Source organism: Oncorhynchus tshawytscha, linkage group LG23 (genome assembly GCF_018296145.1).
Source record: "Oncorhynchus tshawytscha isolate Ot180627B linkage group LG23, Otsh_v2.0, whole genome shotgun sequence".
In the NCBI taxonomy this organism is placed as follows: domain Eukaryota; kingdom Metazoa; phylum Chordata; class Actinopteri; order Salmoniformes; family Salmonidae; genus Oncorhynchus; species Oncorhynchus tshawytscha.
In genome coordinates this window covers 11,683,767-11,702,020 of record NC_056451.1, presented here as the reverse complement: position 1 = coordinate 11,702,020, position 18,254 = coordinate 11,683,767, and the positions used below count along the sequence as shown (strand labels likewise).

At 40.2% G+C, this 18,254-nt stretch overlaps 2 protein-coding genes and 1 long non-coding RNA gene across 6 annotated transcripts in view; 1 reads left to right on the top strand and 2 right to left on the bottom strand.

Moving 5' to 3' along the window:
• Positions 1-15,602, top strand: part of LOC112222980 — a 29,058-nt gene extending 13,456 nt beyond the window's left edge. For 2 of the 3 annotated variants that reach the window (XR_006079711.1, XR_002949218.2), the window contains 4 exons: positions 10,592-10,659; positions 11,522-12,565; positions 12,647-12,735; positions 14,179-15,602. This is a non-coding gene — a long non-coding RNA (uncharacterized LOC112222980). The remainder of the gene's footprint in view (positions 1-10,591; positions 10,660-11,521; positions 12,566-12,646; positions 12,736-14,178) is intronic. The other variant, XR_002949219.2, reaches the window with a different exon arrangement.
• Positions 459-13,726, bottom strand: rpz (rapunzel). 2 transcript variants are annotated; one of them, XM_042304594.1, is made up of 4 exons: positions 13,708-13,726; positions 11,932-12,011; positions 8,297-8,356; positions 459-3,945 (listed from the first exon to the last, which is right to left on the bottom strand). In XM_042304594.1, exon 4 carries the CDS (start codon positions 3,849-3,851, stop codon positions 3,168-3,170), a length of 684 nt encoding a protein of 227 aa, XP_042160528.1. In that variant the 5' UTR covers positions 3,852-3,945; positions 8,297-8,356; positions 11,932-12,011; positions 13,708-13,726; the 3' UTR covers positions 459-3,167. The 2 variants fall into 2 exon arrangements, with proteins under 2 accessions (XP_042160528.1, XP_024241630.1); XM_024385862.2 differs by lacking the exon at positions 13,708-13,726 and having other exon boundaries at positions 11,932-12,018.
• Positions 4,962-8,287, bottom strand: LOC112222978. The gene is made up of 3 exons (XM_024385861.2): positions 7,688-8,287; positions 6,363-6,695; positions 4,962-5,808 (listed from the first exon to the last, which is right to left on the bottom strand). Exons 2-3 carry the CDS (start codon positions 6,525-6,527, stop codon positions 5,104-5,106), a joined length of 870 nt encoding a protein of 289 aa, XP_024241629.1. The 5' UTR covers positions 6,528-6,695; positions 7,688-8,287; the 3' UTR covers positions 4,962-5,103.
• Positions 15,603-18,254: the final 2,652 nt, after the last annotated feature.

Here is an 18,254-nt window from a genome sequence, read left to right as displayed (position 1 = left end):
TAACCTTCTTTCACTTTGAAAATGTTGAGTAGGTTGTGCAGATCTGTAGAAAAAAATCAAATTGAATCCCTTTTTAGTTAAAATTATAAGAAAGCAAAATTGAAGAGGGTGTAGACTATATTGCATGCTCAAAAACATTTGTAAATTATTATTTTATACTAATACAATTGCTCAGAGAATGAGATTTTGTTTAACAAGTCTCAAAAGATTGGGTTAAAAGGGATATCTTTTTGCACCTGTTTTCAATACTCTAGCAGTCTCCCTTTGCGACGGTAACTGGCCTTTATCTAATTGTATTATTTATTGTATAGACTTTTTAAAATCAAGGGTGCCAAAAATCATGGACCTGACTGTATGTATTGCCCATCATCATCATTTTGAGATAAACCAAGTTAAAACGATAATACTATTGTGAATTCCTCAAGATATTTTAATGCATAAAATCAATCTAATACAAGTGATATTTTACATTCAATCTTTATTGATAGTGCTGCATAGTACAACCAGCCAACAAAGAACAACATAACAAAAAAATAGGCTATGAAGTTTAGATGAGGAGCATATATTTTCAGAAAGCCCTAAAGTGGTAAATATATTCCCATCTATTAATTTTAACAGTACAGAATTATAACTATTTAACAGCCATACATCTCAGTTGAAACAATATGAAAGACGGGGACTGGTACCACAGAATAGCCATTCCATTGAATATAGGGTTATGAATCACAGATATGGAGAGCTCTCTTGGATCTGTTAGTATAGACATGGCATCAGTAACACTGGAAATCTGAGTAGTGGGGTTAATAGCACAGAAGAAAGAGATCAAAACAAACAGCAGTGCTTTAGAGCACAAGAACAAATGAAGTAAAGAACAGGAAACATAACTTTGTGAACCCTTTCTTAGGCAAGACACAGTAAGGGGACACGGAACATGGACCACAGTGTAAGAGACACTGTTGGTCAGTTATGAGAGGATTCTTATCTAAATAAAAACTACTATGGCCATTAAAGATGTATAAAATCCCGAAAACATCTACAAAACATCACCATAATGTATTTGAGTAAAGAAAAAAAATCTCTTACATTACTTTTGGTGTAAATTGCTTCAAAATATGAAAATAATATAATAGATTAAGTGAAAAGAAAGGGGGTCACAGAGCAAAGATAATTCCCCAGAAATCAAATTATTTAGGGTGTGTTCGTAATTTGTGTGCTCTGGGCCGTCATATATTTTGAGTGTTGTCAGATTCTCAATTTGTATATTCAGAGCCTTTCGCTCTTGGAGCGTTTAGAGGGCACAATGGACGCTCTGGCCGGGGAGGAGGGTTGATCTGAGCGTTCTGACCTCACAACGGCAGTCAAGCACCTAAGATAACTGGCTAAAGTTGGCTAGCTTGCTAGCTACTTCAAGACACAAATGAGAGAACACCTCACTCGTGTTGTGTAGAGTGTTGGTGACTAACTGTGCTGCTGGCAACAATTTAAATATGTTTTCTTTGCAGATGTTTATTGACACAGGTCATATTCAATGGGTGTTGCGTGTTAGAAAATTAATCAGTTATTCTGCGCTATGACACACTCAGACGAGAGTGCTCTGAAATCGTAGTAGATGGCCAGAGTGAATTTATGAACGCAACCTTGGTACAAACAAACAAACATTTTTGCAAATACTTAATTGATCTGTGATACAAGAAAACCCATAAGAGAGAAAGCACTTAAAGCTAATGTATACTTTGACCTTTTGTATTGTTGTGCGATTAGTTGTCACGTATAGTTTAGTGTAGTAACTGCACTTGGTTGGCTTACATCACACCCACCATAATGTGGTGTGTTCATGAAAACAAACAAATACCAAACAATATGGTTGAAAAGGAAACTAGTGTTTTTGCACAGTATAGTAGGCCGGTTTTGGTATTAAATTAAAACAGGCTACAAGTGTTTAGTGTTAGTTACAGTATGATTATCATTCCACTGACTTCATTATCCGGGCCAAAGCGCTTTGACAGACAGTCTAGTGTTTTTGTTGAATAATTATGGAAGCAACATAATGCTAGTGTTGTGTATGTGGGGGGTGGGGGGTTAACTATAGGATCCCCGCCAAAAATACATTCTTAGATAACTCTGGATATTTGTTATCAGTTAGATTTTGGTTAGGTTAGATTTTACAGTGCATTATTTATCAATAGTTTTTTTATGCTAATCTCCAATTAAATGCTAAATAACAGTTAATTTAGCTGCAGATATATAGTTACAAATTACCTACAGTAATTAGTAAAGTAATACTAATTAACCCACTGTAAAGTCAATTGTTTTTGTATTTAGGCAATTGGCATGCTATGTTAATAGTGTCCACAGTATAGATAATGTGTTTTTTTACTGAAAGTGCTAGGTTGCATCAGTGGCGCTATTAGAATTGCATGGAGTATATATCTGTTCAAATAGATACCCATTATGGTGAATCTTACATTCACGCAACAGAATGAGCCTGTTCTCTGTGTCTCCCTCTAAATCACCAGCAAATACCAGCAAGAGAACATATTTTTTCGAAAGTGCTGAGCATTGTCAGACATTAAAACCACTCCATCTTACTCTTTAGAAGATAGGAATGGCATAGTTAAATCTAATTGAGAGCCAGTCCAAATGTTGATCGTCAGACCGCTGTGTATGCAGGTTTCCGTATCAACATTCACGTATATTATATAAGTCTGTTCATTGACTACTGCTGTGGATGAGGCAAATCACTAACTGTTTTCATTAAATTGACTTACCTCTAACTCATAGGTACCAACAGGGAATAGCCATGTGATCATTAAAGAATAATGAATCCACATCAAATGAGGCTGATGAGGGGAGAAGGGCTCATTATAATGGCCTGAACTGAGCATATGGAATGGCAAACACCTGGAAACTGTGTTTGATGTATTGGATACCATTCCACTAATTCTGCTCCAGTCATTACCACGAGCCCGTCCTCCCCAGTTAAGGTGCCACCAACCTCCTACGATCCACATTGATAGTCAATTAACTGGTTGAATAAATGGAGACGTTGTATACACAGCTGTCCTGGAGTAAGGAGAAAAGTGATGGGGGGGTTCCTAGAGGGAATGTGGAGAGAGTCCTGTGTATGGAGGACAAGTAGCAGCCTCTACACCTCCTTCTCCTCTTCTTCACTTGCATTTCTGGAGGGCCTCCTGCATCCTCTCCTGCACGTGCTCCATCTTCTCGGTCCACTCGTCGCTGATGCCCTCCTCGTCGTCTCCGATGACAGCGGCGTAACCCATGAGGGCGATCAGGCCGATGCAGAAGAGGTATGTGAGGCGTGTGCACAGGTTCTCCATGGTGCGGCGGTCGCCCTGCGAGTGCTTCAGGTACACCTCCAGGATGGGCCGGCTGAACAGCTTGGGCTTGCCCACCACACCCTCGTAGAGTGTGTGCAGGTTCTGGTCGCCTAGGTCGTTGGAGTAGCTCTCCTCGAAGTCGACCTTCTTGCGCTCACAGTGCTCGGGCCGTGCCTCCACCATCTCCATAAACTTGCGGAACTGGTTGCGCAGGTTTTCCTCCACACAGCAGTACTGGCCGTCCAGCGTCTCCTTCTTGATCTGTAGCAGGGCGCCGCGGTTCTGCTGGGACAGCTGGTCCAGGGAACGGTTGACAGAGCCAAACTCGCGCTTCAGTGTCTGGATGTCCTCATCGTCCACGTGGTGCAGCACCACTCGGATTAGAGAGCCGGCCACGCCAAAAATGGGGTTGACCACAGCCGCAGCAGATGAGATGGTGGCCACACACTGCAGCACCTTCACCAGGCCCTGTTTCAGCTTGGCCCGGTCCTCCACGATCTCCATCTCCGACATGATGGCCAGCAGGGGGTCACGACACAGAAGTCAATACCAGGTACTGCTTGAAAGGGTTGGGGAGGATGGTAGCTTCTGATTGAGAGACAGGAGTCTAAGAGAAAGAGAGAGAGTAGAGCAATCTATTGACAAGTTCTTAAAAAAAGAAAAGTGAATGTTTTAAACTCTAATAGTGTTACATTTAAGACAAAAAAAGTATCTATATTGTTTCACACTACACAGAGTTAATGTTACACTTTCGAAAGTGTTTTTAGCTTTTTTAGGGGCGGCAGGTAGCCTAGTGCTTATAGCGTTGGGCAAGTAACCGAAAGGTTGCTGGATCGAATCCCAAAGCTGACAAGGTAAAAGAAATCTGTTGTTCTGCCCCTGAACAAGGCAGTTCCCCGTTAGGCCATAATGTTAAAATAATGTGTTCTTAACCAACTCGCCTAGTTAAATTTTGAAAAATTAAAATGAACACTCAATGAGTTTCTGTAACTCTGTAAATAGTTTGAAATGAACACTGGCCAACACTGTTGAAAATCAACTTCATCGGTATGTTGTACGCTTTGTAACATTCTCTGTGTAAGTGTTTTGAACCTTATAAAGTGGACTACATTTTATCACCATTGGTGTCATTTACATAACTCCATGTAAGAGCATAAAAATGAATAATAAGTGCAAAAAAAGCATTTATTTAGAAAAAGTCAAGAAGCAAAAGTACACTTAATCGAAGGAAGAAAAAACAATGATATACAAGGTTACCATAAAGTATGCATTCAGACTCATTTCTGAAAATAAACGACAGAGTCGGCAGTGGTAAATTGAAAACATGAGGGCTGAAGTGCAACACTGTATAATATTTTGCTATGATCAATCTAGATTTAATCCATTCCATTCATTGACAAAGAATAATCGCCCACCACCCAAAAGGAAATTACTTTTTTTTTAAATTGAGGGAAGAGGACTAGTCTCCAAACAGCTTTTAACCTTACAGGGATACTTCTGGATTTTGCCAATGAGGCCCTTTATCTACTTTCCCAGAGTTAGATGACTCGCAGATACCCATAGACTTCCAGTCATTGCGCTAATGCTAGTTAGCAGTAACTCACAAAACTACCTCTAACTTCCTTCATACTGGACACAGACATAAAAATGGTACCCATGAGTTCATCTGAGTCTGGTGAAGTAGTTAAAGGGCCTCATTGCCAAAATCCCAAAGTATCCCTTTAAAGCCCTCATATGCCCACCCGACCCTGGGAGTGGATGAGGATCAGTTCCCCTCACACTGGGCCAGCGCCTCATCCATCTTGGCCTGAATCTTCTTCACCCTGGGGGCCCATTTCTCCCTGACTTCAACCTCATCATCCTCTGTGACCACCGTATATGCCATTAGTGTCATCAGGCCCATGTGAAAGACATTAGCCAGTTGGGAACACTTTTTCTCCATGACGTCTCGGTTTTGCTTGTAGTGCTCTAGGTACACCTCCAGCAAACCCCTTTGTTCAAAAGTTTTATTCTCTTTTATGACACTGCTGTAGTATGTGTCTAGAGCAAGGGTATCCTTGTCTCTCTCATAGACTTCCTGGAAATCTTTCATGTGGCGCTCTCTTCCCTCAGGGTCGTTATTGAACTGTTTCACCATGGTGTTGAGAGCGGTGTACTGGTGCTTGATATACTCCTCATACTTGCTGTACTTCTCATTGACCTCGTTCAGGTGAATCTGCTTCAGAATCTGCTGGTTTGTCTTGGAGATGCTTTCCAGCTTGGCGTGGATGTGGCCCAATTGTTGGGTGTCCAGGTCTTGGGTGAGGTCTTTGGCGACCAGGTCCTTTGTCACCTTCACCACTGCAGTGACTATGTCGAAGAGTGGGTTGATGGTGGCGGCGAAGGAGGAGTCTTTCTCCATGCCTTGTAGGATTATGACCACTGTCTCCTTGTCCATAGCTGCTGCTACACATACGACTTCACTGTCGTCCTAGAGAGAGAGAAGAGAGTATTTTAGTATTTACATCGCTCATGTCTGCAAGTAGTGCCAACTTTATTGCATTTCAATCATGTGGGGTGATTTGCTTTGACTTGTATTCAGAGTATCCACAAAGCAGCCTCGTGAATCTTTGACAAACATGTGAGTGTGTACGCACATTCTGCAACTGCATCTGGAATTTAGCTGAATAATAATAGAATATTGTCGTACAGCTGAAGAACAGATTACAGTCTGCTCTTTGAACACCGGCTGACCCTCTACAGTATTCTGCTGCAGCCAGTGGCAGATGGTTGCTGTCCAGTTCTGAAACTGGAGTTTAAAAAACCTTATGTGTCACACATTAGATGGAAATGTTAGTTAAATAAGTATTGATGAATGTACCATTTTTTATGCAATCATTGGAAGGGATTACATCTTTTGATATCAGTGCGTTCTACAACTAGCACTATTCAATCTGAAATTGTGACCAAAAAAATGTTATTGTGCTTGATAAATTCAATGTCCATTGATTTAATCTAAAATTATGATTAGTAATCGAATCTTACCTGAGACAAGTCGGAAGCTGTTCCCCTCCTGGTTCTGTAGTAGTGCTCTTGGTAGTTGTGGTTCTGTTGTAGTAGTAGTAGTTGTAGTGGTCTTAGTATTGTGGCCCTCTCTGAACTAGCAGCCTTTACATCCATCTGTAGACCTTGGCCAGTCCTCCGTGCCATGTAAGGGCAGGGTGTGGTAGTGGCTCATGCATACACAATGCTGATTGGGTTACGGGGAAAAGGCTACTCTTCAATCCACTTTTGATTGGTTCACTATCCCATGGCTGCAGTGTCGAGTGATGCCAACTTCCATGGAAATCTTTCATTAATGTGAATGGAACTAGAGAACTGAGGAGTGACAATGACAAAGTGCTAAAAGATTTTTGAAATATTTGGTGTTTTCTTTGGCTGTGTCTTCAGAAGGTTTACATGGAAATGATCTAGAAAGTTATGATGCAACTGCACACACAAAGAGCTACTGAGATGAGGGTGTCCACGGTTGCTGTCTCAAGACAGCTTCTAATGTAGCACATGGGGGATATGTAAAACTTACTCCTCACCCTGAAGTCTCCCCACTTTGTGCCACCATATAGCTAGCTTTTTGTGTGGCGTGACTGGTAAGACGCTTCGGGAGGGGGTCACGTGTGCTAGAAAACAAGAGAGCCTGGGTTTGAGCCTCTGTGTGAGCCGAATCAGGAAGTGGTACTCGCTAAGCAAGAAGCGTGACATCCATTATACTAACACCAGTACCACAGCTGTCGTGCAACTGATACCCATTGTCAGCTAAGGAGTTCACAGAGGTATAGCAACAGCTAAAACAAAACTGTACACGTTGCAGTAAGTTTACATAAAACAGAAACAAAATTGTGAACGATTTAATCAAAGTGGAGGTGATATGTAGGCTACATTAAGAAGTGTCAGAGTCTTTGTATCATTGTTGTGAATAAAATATCCAAGTAAAATTCTGTATCTTTAAAATTCTGTATTTGTATCTGTTGACAGGTGAGTGGAGGAATTGTAATGGTCTAACTCCTGGTCTGTGACTCAGATGCCTATAGTGTCCTTTCAATTTCCAGTTGATATTGGACAGCAGTGAAGGTGTTAACAGCCATCTCTGTCAGTGAAACCTAAACCAGTGTGCTGCTAACAGCTTTGCTTCCTCCACTGTCCCTACATCCACTTACTGGGCTCAAACCAGTGGCGCTCTAATCGCAAACACACGCGACCGCCCTCCTTAACAACTTACCAACCAGTTGCTCTATAGAAAATGATCGTATACGATAGCACCATTGGCGACATTTAAGCTAGTTATGTGGAGTAAGTGTATGTCACTTTCTTACCTCCATTACATTAGCATAGCAGCCCTCCTTTCAGTATTTCAGCACAAGGCCGATGTGAATGTGCCTTTATGGAGGGGACTAGTAGCTCCAGTGAGGAAGTCATACCTTTTGAGTGGTAGTTAGAAGCAATGGATACTAACAGCCACTGGGCGGGACACAGTCATACAGAGAAGCAGAGATGACAGAATATCTGAGCTCGGTCTTGGTGAAAGAGAAACCTGTTGTGGGGCAGCACGGTTGACTTAAACTGTAGTGTACTACATCAAAGACACTATATGATGCCAGATGATACAAGTGCACACAAAAAAAAACTACTGGGATGAGGGTGTTCACTGCTGCCCTCAACTGTACCACAGCTATCGAGCAACTGACACCCAGAGTTGTAGCAACAAACAAAATAATGTTATACACATTGCAATAAGTTTCAATAAAACACCCTTATTATTTGACAGAAATGTAGGTAAAATTATTCATGTAGGCTATACTAAAAAGTGTCAGACAGAGCCTTTGTATTATCCCAGTGAGTAAAATATCTAAGTAAAATGATCTGAGTAAAATTGGTAAAGAAGTATTTGTAGCCGTTGACAAGTGAGTTGAGGAATTGCTTACGTTGTTGGAGGGTTTGACAAGCTCCTGGACTGCGACTTCGGGCTCTGATCGATGTGACGCCTAAAGAAAAGACAACATCCATCAAGATTTGGGGAAAATATGACTGCATCTGTGCACAGCTAATAGTGTTCTTTCAATTTCTAGATGAGATTAGAAAGCATTTCTCTCTACAGCCTTTCATGCAGTTCTTAAAAGGGGATCACATTGCCTACTATACAGAGACATTGTATTTGTCAGTGAAGGAGTTAACAGCTATCTCTGTTAGCATAGCAGCCCTCCGTTCAACACTTCAGCACCACGCTGCTTTGAATGTGCCTCTATGGAAAAGACTGATCGCTCCAGTGTAGCCGTGATATCAGCGCTAGCAGGCGAAATGTGGAAGTCGTGCCCCTCAAGTGGTGGTCAGAACCAATGGAAGCTAACATACACTGGGCAGGACTGAGTCATACAGAGAAGCTGTCTTGGTGGGAGAGAAACCTGTACTATGGCAACACAGTTGCTTAAACTGTTGTGTACCACATCAAAGACACTACTTTACATGAAGTGAAATGATTTCACGGTGCTAATTTAACCTGCATGAGTTGAGTGAGAGTGATGGACGTTTTCAAAGATCGGCAGTCGTTTCCAAAGGTGTACCTAGATCACTGCGACTGAAACTGAGGTGGCTTAAAGGTCAAATGCTGGGTCATCTCTTCCACATGTTTGAAATACAAATACAAAAGATGTTGTTATTGTTTTTTTTTAGCTGTGTTTGTCTTCAGGTGTGGGTTTACATGGACATGATCTTGAAAGTTATTATATGATGCCACATGATGCACACAAAGACCTACTGAGATGAGGGTGTCCATGGCTGCGTTTCTGTTTTTCAGCTGCTAACAGTCACACAGCTGTCGTGCAACTGACTCCCATTGTCAGCTGTTTCTAAGGAGTGCACAGACGAGATGTAGCCAAAATAATAGGGGGGCAGGGGGGCTACTCTTCAATCCACTTTTTGTTGGCTCAGTAGAACATACAGTAGCTACAAACCAAAACAGAAGTCTAAAATCTGGAGTAGCAGTGGCATTTGGCAGTGAAGGAGTTAACAATTTTCTCTTTAAGCATAGCAGCCCTCTGTTCAGCACTTCAGCACCAGGCCGATTATGAATGTGCCTCTATGGAAGAGACTGATAGCGCCAGTGTAGCTCCGATAGCAACGCTAGCAGGCTAATTGAGGAAATCATGCCCTTCGAGTGGGAGTTAGAAGCAATGTGCGCTAACAGCCACTGGGTGGGACACTGAGTCATACAGAGAAGCAGAGACGACAGATTGAGCTCAATATTGGTGAAAGAGAAACCTGTTGTAGGGCAGCACGGTTGACATAACTATAGTACTACTGTACATGAAGTTAAATAATTTCACCGTGTTCTAGTGGAGGAATTCAGAGGCTAATTTAACTTATATGAGTTGAGGATTAATGTCTGAGAAGTGATTTCTCATTCTTCAGTGGTACTTGTGCTCATGTTCAACTATGTTACAGAAACACGTAATTGTAGACTAAGGTGTTTTTGAAAAAGCACAGCCTTAATGTACCAAAGTCACGAGTTGAATTCGACAGATATCAGACTGAGAGCGGTGTCAAAGTGAGAGCCTGCTCATAATCTCATTTTTAGTCACTCACCTCATTGAGTGCAAATGGCAGGATAGGAATGCCTGCTGAGACCACAGCCACTACAAACATACACCCCAGTTGTGGCATTACAACAGTGGCTAAATGTACATGGGTTCTGGCAGAGGTTCACCCACATGTACAGGCGGAGACAAGGGTTTATCAAGAGTTGAGGCACTGTACACTATATAGTGTGAGGAACACCCAGGTTGCCTGTTTGTCTTTGGTCAAATGCACTCTTTTCTGCCTGAATCTACCAGAGGGGGCAGTAAATGTACATATTTTTATGTGGGGAAAAAAACTCAGTCAGATTTCAGCACCAACTATATGGACTGCGTAGCAATGTCTCTCCAGAGCATGTTTTAACCCTTTACATTCAGGCAAATATTAGTTAGTGGGTTTGGATAGGATGGTATTTAAATTAATATGGGGGAAAGAAGGCACTTGAAAAGAAGCAAATGGGGAGATAGTAGCTTAAAGAAATCTGATTAAAAGCCCAGTTTTCATGAGAATATGATCTGGCTTTCGGTGCTCCTTACCACACCGGTGAGACAACATATGTCACTTTCTGAGATCTGAAATATATCTATGGATACAATTTCTAATTCATTTGTGTAATTATTTCTCTTTTTGTGTCTTTCCCTTTACAGATAACACCGCATCTGAGAAAGAACGTGTTACCCATCACCCCCGACTCAACCCAATACAGCTTTGAAAAGTAGGTCATGAAAGGGTTAATTGTTCTCTTTAACCTGGGGGCCATTTTTTTATTTATTTCTAAAACTACAAAAACAGCAAGGAATTAAGTAAATTAATAAACATAAAGCACTATTACAGACATTTTCACATTAATACTCTGTCTATCATCATCACAGAAATGCAAGCAAGCGGCAGTGTAATTTAACCCTTTGTGCAAATTAAGCCTGTGCTTAACTGTTCCTCCCAATCGAATGCTTTATAACTGGTGGTTTCAATTCTACCCATCCCATAGTAAATTGTGTTTGTACACAGTAGAAAAGTGTATGTATGGAAAAGTTTATGTATATGGGCTGTCAACCCAATATGTTATTTCAGGGAAACAGCTGACCAGGCCCCAAGGCCCGTTAAACTAACGTCTCCCTTTCAGGTTAACCGATCACCACTGTGCTACTGTATAGCTGAGCCTTCAGAGATTCAGAACACTGCAGCACTCCCTGTTTGAAGCAGTTAGTCTAGGCCCATGTCCTGTAACCTCAAATACCACCATTATTTCCAAAATAATTAACTTAATTCTAAGTTAAAGCTGGTCATTTGTGTTCAAACAACACATTTTGCCTGAGCATGAATGCAAACAAAGCAGTTGCGATGGTGCTTCAATCAGGAAGTGGGCAGTTACTCTCACCACTCTCCCTACAGTGGAGCGGCCATCTTTACAGCTCTCAAAAAAAAAAAAGCACATAGCAGAGCAAGCTAACTAAATTCTACATGTTATCTCACACTAAAATCTTTGCAAAGTTTACCATTTGCATGTTTGCTCTTTATTTGAATAATTTTCTGTCTCTTATTGTTCAATCATGACATCTTCCCATCTTTCTTTACAGAGCACAGCCTGGCTGAGGCAGTTTGGGCACTTCCCTTCTGACAACAGCCCCGAGACCAATATAAATCTGACAATAACTGACTAATTAACACAATAGACAACAATACAGTTTCTTCCCGGAGTTTTACTGACTTTGTGAGTACTAAATCCAACCAACATCACCTATGCAGTAGCATAGAGCCAGCAAGCTCCCTTCCCTTCCCAGCTATGGCTCCCCCTAGCCGTGCTTCCATATTTCCTTGTTTATGCACAGCATAATGGCCTGACCCTCCCTTCTCTATAACATTATACAGACACCACCTAGCACCTGAAAACCTAAATTTTTCTAGATATATTTTGAGATTAAAGTCTCTATATACCTCATATTCATCCAATGGCACCCTAACCATAGTGGAACAGAGCTTTTCTTACCTTTACAAAGTGCCTCTCTCTATACCTCTCTCTCTCCAAAGTCCCAACCTCGATAGCCTCCTTCTTCTTCCCAGAAATCCCTGCAAAAGGGGCACTTCCATGTAAGTTGAATGTGTAGGGGTGCTCATTTTGGACTCAACCATTACTGTAAAATACAGAAGGCCCCAGATGCTCAGTAAGGGCCTATTTGGGTACATAGTCCCACAGGCGCCAACATGTCCCTTTCAAACGGTATGACACTGGCCCTATAGTAAATAACCGTCCCCTAACTCCCTCTGTCCTCCCCCCCAATGGCTTTCACATCATATGGCCCATCCACCAGTCATACAGCCAATGCTGAGAAGCAATTGTAACTTGCTGCACAAATGAGCTCTCAGAGAGTTTCCACTGGGTTTTTGTGGATTCACCAAGCCTTGGGGCCTCTTAGAGCTGCCCAAAATCATTGCTAGGGGATATTTTGGACACACAAAGACCCCTTTTTATTGAAACAGACCATTTGAATGCAGAGGAAAATATTCTGGTGTGAATATGATGCAATCAAGCAAAAAGAGAGCACTGTCTCCAAGTGTCCCTCTCCAAAAGTGCAGAGATGTATCCACTGGGACAAGGAGCTTTCCACTCACACAATGAGAAGGTAATTAAGATCCTGAAGTTTAAAATGTCATTTTTAAGAATGTTTTTCTTCATATATTACTAAACAAATTATCATTTTAAGGTGTGGCGGATGACAAATGCCAATTTTGGGGTCCGCACTTTGAAAGCAAGTAAGCTCACTAATTGACAGGACACATTGCAGTGCATAAGGTAAGGACTTCATTCTTGTTCAAAACTATATGTATATACTTAAATAAAATATATTTTAAAAAATATTTTAAGATGTAATATATCAATGGTGTATCATCTCAAACTGAAATTATACATATTTACCATATATTCTACAATATACACCTACCACTTTATTATAATATTTTATTCAGCACTAGCCTATACTAGCCTACAGTTGAGAGCATGGTCCTGAAACAAGATAACATGCTAATGTTTTTAAACTTATCAGAAAATGAACAAAAGATAGCCTAGCAGTTTAAGACTTGACTGAACCAAATTTGATATAGCCTACCTGAATAAGCAGCTATATATCAGGATCTGACAGTAGGCATCATCAAGACATGAAATGAGTATGCTTTCTAAATTGCCAAAGTAGAAGTGGTGTGAAAAACAAATGCCAGTACTTGGTTTCCTGCGAGTCCAGATTTGAGATGATCTTTGTCCTAAAACAATAAGCCCCCAAACCAGTCGTCAACTGCCCAAAGCAACAGCAGATCAATCCAAACCTTCCGTATCAAAATACAGCGTAAAACCTAGTCTTCATTTTAAAACCTTGAATAACAAACGCCTAAACACCTGCCCAGAACGAATATCGGCACTACAGCACAGATATGCTACTTAAAATGAATCATGTATTGGTAAACAATGTTAGATTATATTTAATCGAATAACAATGAGACACTAGGTACATTCAGAATATGGAGACAGGCTTCAGCGCAGGATTGGAGATGTCAGCTGCTGGCGCGCGCCTGTCGCTTTTGTTCACGAGAACAGCCGCAGCTGTCTGACTAGAATAGAGCACATTTGTGAGCGGAATAAGAACAAATAACAGAAATGAACTGGTCATTTATCTGAACAGTAGCCAATAGCCATGGTGGTAGTAAGCTTCATATTTTAGTTGTCTGTCAGCGGTTTGAATGCGTAAATATTTACATGTAGGCCTACACAAACCTGGACGTTGCGAAAGATGGACGCCCTTGTTGATGGGGGTTTGTTTGCAGAAAGGCAGACCATTGCATGGGCTACAAGGGAAAAGCTAACCTTACAGTGCATATGATTTGAGCATTTTACATTTTAAACCATTCCTTCTAGCTACCTAAAGTTGAATTATACATAAGGGATTAATGCAAGGCTAAATGTCGCCTTTCACTACAAGTCGTAATACATATCAATAAAATCAATCAATATCTGCAGTGTAACAGTATCGCATTCCCATAATGATATGAGGCAGTGCAGAGCAGGCTATGTAGCTACGCTATGTTCTGCGTGCGTAAAACACGCGCCAACGTCACAACGCTTCTACATAGGAACAGAGCATATGGATGAAATACAGTAATACAGTTATGAATTAATGCCTTCACTTTTGTTTCATTAATGTTCTTTATAATGTTGTAATGTTTGAATATCTGTATTATTTATCAGGGGCGTCATGAACTCCAAAAATCTGAGGGGGCACAAAGTATGTGAGGATGGCTTGGGGGTGGTCAGGAGGTGGGCTTGGCTCCTGTTCATTCATATTATTCATTAAACATATTTGTCTTGCTACAGCCATAATCATTACTTTTAATTCTATGTTAAACACTTTTGTTTTTCTGCATATCTAAGCATACCTTTTGAGCTGTCTGTATACTCCCGATTAGTGGTTATTCTTTAAAGAAACTAAATATGCTTCTCTGCATCTCTGCTAAAATATGGGTAAAATATTGAAAAGAGTCTTATTCAGTACATTTAGTTATTGCTTGCTTTTCTAAAGTCTACCAATCTTGCCAGCAGGCATGCCAGTGAAGATGATAGTTAGACAAGCTAGCTACTCTAACTTGATTGATTGCCTCAACCTATCTGGGATAGCTAAAGCCAACATCAAATTGCTAGGTGGCTAGTAGTTTTGAATTGAATTGTTTTATTAAATTCAGATTGTGTGTCACTTATCTACACAGAATACCCCATAATGTCAAAGTGGAATTGTGTTTTTAGAAATGTTAACAAATTAATTTAAAAAATAAACTTGAGTCAATAAAAGTATGCAATATTTTTGTAATGGCAAGCCTAAATGAGTTGAGAGGTAAAAATGTGCTTAAAAAGTCACATAATAAGTTGCCTGGACTCGCTCTGTATACAATGGTACTGTTTAACATGACTACCCAATCTCTGTACCTCACACATACAATTATATGTAAGGTCCCTAAGTCGAGCAGTGAATTTCAAGCACAGATTCAACTACAAAGACAAGGGGGGTTTTCTATGTTTTGCAAAGAAGAGCACATATTGGAAGAAGGGTAAAAATAAAATAAAAAGCAGACATTGAGCATTGTGCGGTTATTAATTGTACACATTAGATGGTGTATCAATACACCCAGTCACTACAAAGATACAGGCATCCTTCTTAAATCAGTTGCCGGAGAGGAAGGACACCACTCTTGGATTTCACCATGAGGCCAATGGTGACTTTAAAACAGTAATAGAGTTTAATGGCTGTGATAGGAGAAAACTGAGGATGGATCAACAACATCGTTACTCGGCAACAGTAACATAAATTACAGAGTGAAAAGAAGGAAGTCTGTACAGAATAACAAATATTCCAAAACATGCATCCTGTTTGCACTGAAGTAATACTGCAAAAAATGTGGCAAATACATAAACTTTTTGTCATGAATACAAACTGTTATGTTTGGACAAATCCAACACATCACTGAGTACCACTCTTCATATTTTCAAGAATGGTGGTGGCTGCATCATGTTATGGGTTGGAAAGAACTAGGGAGGTTTTTCTTAGGATAAAAATAAACGGAATAGAGCTAAGCACAGGCAAAATCCTTGAGGAAAACCTGGTTCAGTCTGCTTTCCAACAGACACTGGGAGAAAAATAAAAATTTCTACAGGACAATAATCTAAAACACAAGGTCAAATATGTACTGGAGTTGCTTACCAAGACGTCATTGAATGTTCCTGAGTGGCTTAGTTACAGTTTTGACTTAAATCATCAGCTTGAAAATCTATGGCAAGACTTGAAAATCGCAGTCTAGCAGTGATCAATAACCAACTTGACAGAGCTTGACACATTTTTTAAAGAATAATGGGCAAGTATTGTACAATCCAGGTGTGTAAATCTCTTAGAGGCTTTCCCAGAAAGACTCACAGCTATAATCCCTACCCAAGGTGATTCTAACATGTATTGACTCAGGGAGTTTAATACTTATCTAATCACGATATATTAGTGTTTTATTTTCCATTAATACAAAATATATATACTTTTTCTTCCACTGACATAACAGGGTATTTTGTGTATATCATTGACCAAAAAATGACAATGAAATCAATTTGAATCCCACTTTGTAACAAAACAAAATGTGGAAAAAGTTGAGTGTGAATACCATCTGAAGGTACTGTATATACTGTATATAATGTAAATATCTTTAAACAGGACAAATCTGAGGGGTGCATGTTCCCCTGTGACCCATTTGGGCATGACACCTCTGCTATTTATGTTTGTGTTATTGTTATAATAAACAATGGGAAAATAAATACACCAGAGCAATATTTCAGGTTAAGGTTCTTCTGTCCATGATATGCCATACATGTTGATGTTTCTATGTTCATTTTTATGTTTTCTATAAGCACTAGGGCTAGGCAACGCAAGATGGAGCCTACATGCAATAGATTATTACAAATTACATACACTGGCGATACTCTATGCTGCTTTAGTGACGATATTCAATGCAACATTGTACAGAGATTTTTTTTTGTCAATAAAATGTAATATTTCAAGATGTTGAAGTGTAAAGTGTTAGATTGTTACTATAACCTCTTCTCATACATTGTTTATAATTCAGAGAAACGGTGGCGTATTTAGGTATTAGGTGACATGGGCAGCCGCCCAGGGCGGCATCTTGCCGGGGGTGGCACGGGGCCACCACACAATTGTTTTTGGAATGGTGACATTTGCACAATAGGTTTTCTATCGTTCATTTGCACGTCACGTCAATGATATCATGTCACCGTGTGGGACTGTGGGTCAATTAACCTTGTCTGAGTGGGCGCCCTGATTCTAGTTTGTGAGCTAGACAGGCTACTGCCTGGGAAGGTCTCACACTCAGAAGTACTAGATGGGGAGAGGGGAGGGGGTAGGTTGACCTCAGGTATCACCACTGGAAGCCAGAGGTAGGGGGAGCGGAGGAATCTACCAAATAGTGCACCTCTAACTTTGTACAGCACTAATGCAATTAGTAAAATCAGTCACACTACGAAATGCTACCAAATAAACCACAATTCATTCAAAATACTGTGAATATATAGTTTCACAGACATTTTCTGGTTTGTGCGAAATCGTTAAGAATAATATAAAACCAGTCTGCACACCACCAAGGTGAATTGGTTTAGTCTTGACTCTTGGTTGACAGTGTTGGGAGATGGGTAATGTATTGGTGCTTGAGTGCCAAATCAACACAAATAGATAAGAAAAGGTCTAAGCCATCAGTGCCCAGTTAAAGAAGAGGAGAAACGCGCCATAGATAAAGGTATGCAACTATGTCATCTCTTTATGAGTATAATATTATGCATGTAATGAAATAGGCTAGTATAACACTTGTTTGTTAGCCTATGTTGCTTGCTATGCTATTACAGATAGGGCGACAATATTCCCTTTTCTGTCCAACTAGCTTACATAACATTGGATATAATTTCACACAGTTTCATCATGATAATGTGTGTAGCCTGCAGCAAAACGATTACAACCTAAATAGCACATTATTGATTTGGTTAACTTTCATTGAGGAGACATCATAAAGGTTTTCTGTGCTTATATTGACTAGGTCCCAAGCTCTGTAAGGTGAATTTCCAATGCTGTAGGCTAACTTAGAAGACGTCTAAATTATGCTGATATTTTTTATATTTTGTGATATATTGAGTATTTTGGGGTGAATAAAAATGACAGTTAGTGCAGAATGGTGCTTTTTGGGGGGGGGCATACAAGCTAGAACCGCCACCAAGTCTGTAGAATACAATCTAATACAACCTATCATAATCAACATCTCATATCTCACAACCTGCCTTATTTCTGCTTGTGGTCCAAAAGGGGTTACTGTATTGCCTGTTTGACTACACTGGTGCAACCTCTTGAGTTACTCTGCATGCACATTTCCTATCTACAGTTAGAATCACTCCACACAAGGTTTGTCAAGATAGTTCATCTTCTCAATGTTATATCAAGCTGCATTTAGTCAAGATAAAGGATTCATAATTAAGTAATTTGTGCTTATTTTTTCTGTGACGAGTAGAGAGTAGAGTAGTACTTTATTGATCCCGACTTGGGAAATGGTTTTAGCACTAAGCATCATCAATAAATTACAAGGACAAGAGAAGACATGGAACAAACACATAATGAAAACAAAGACACATACAGTATGAAGGCACCTGCACCTTAGACGCCATAAAACATAGAGTTCAATTCAAAGGAGTTAAGAAATGCAGTTGTCTATCCTACTCTGGGGAAACAAGCAGAA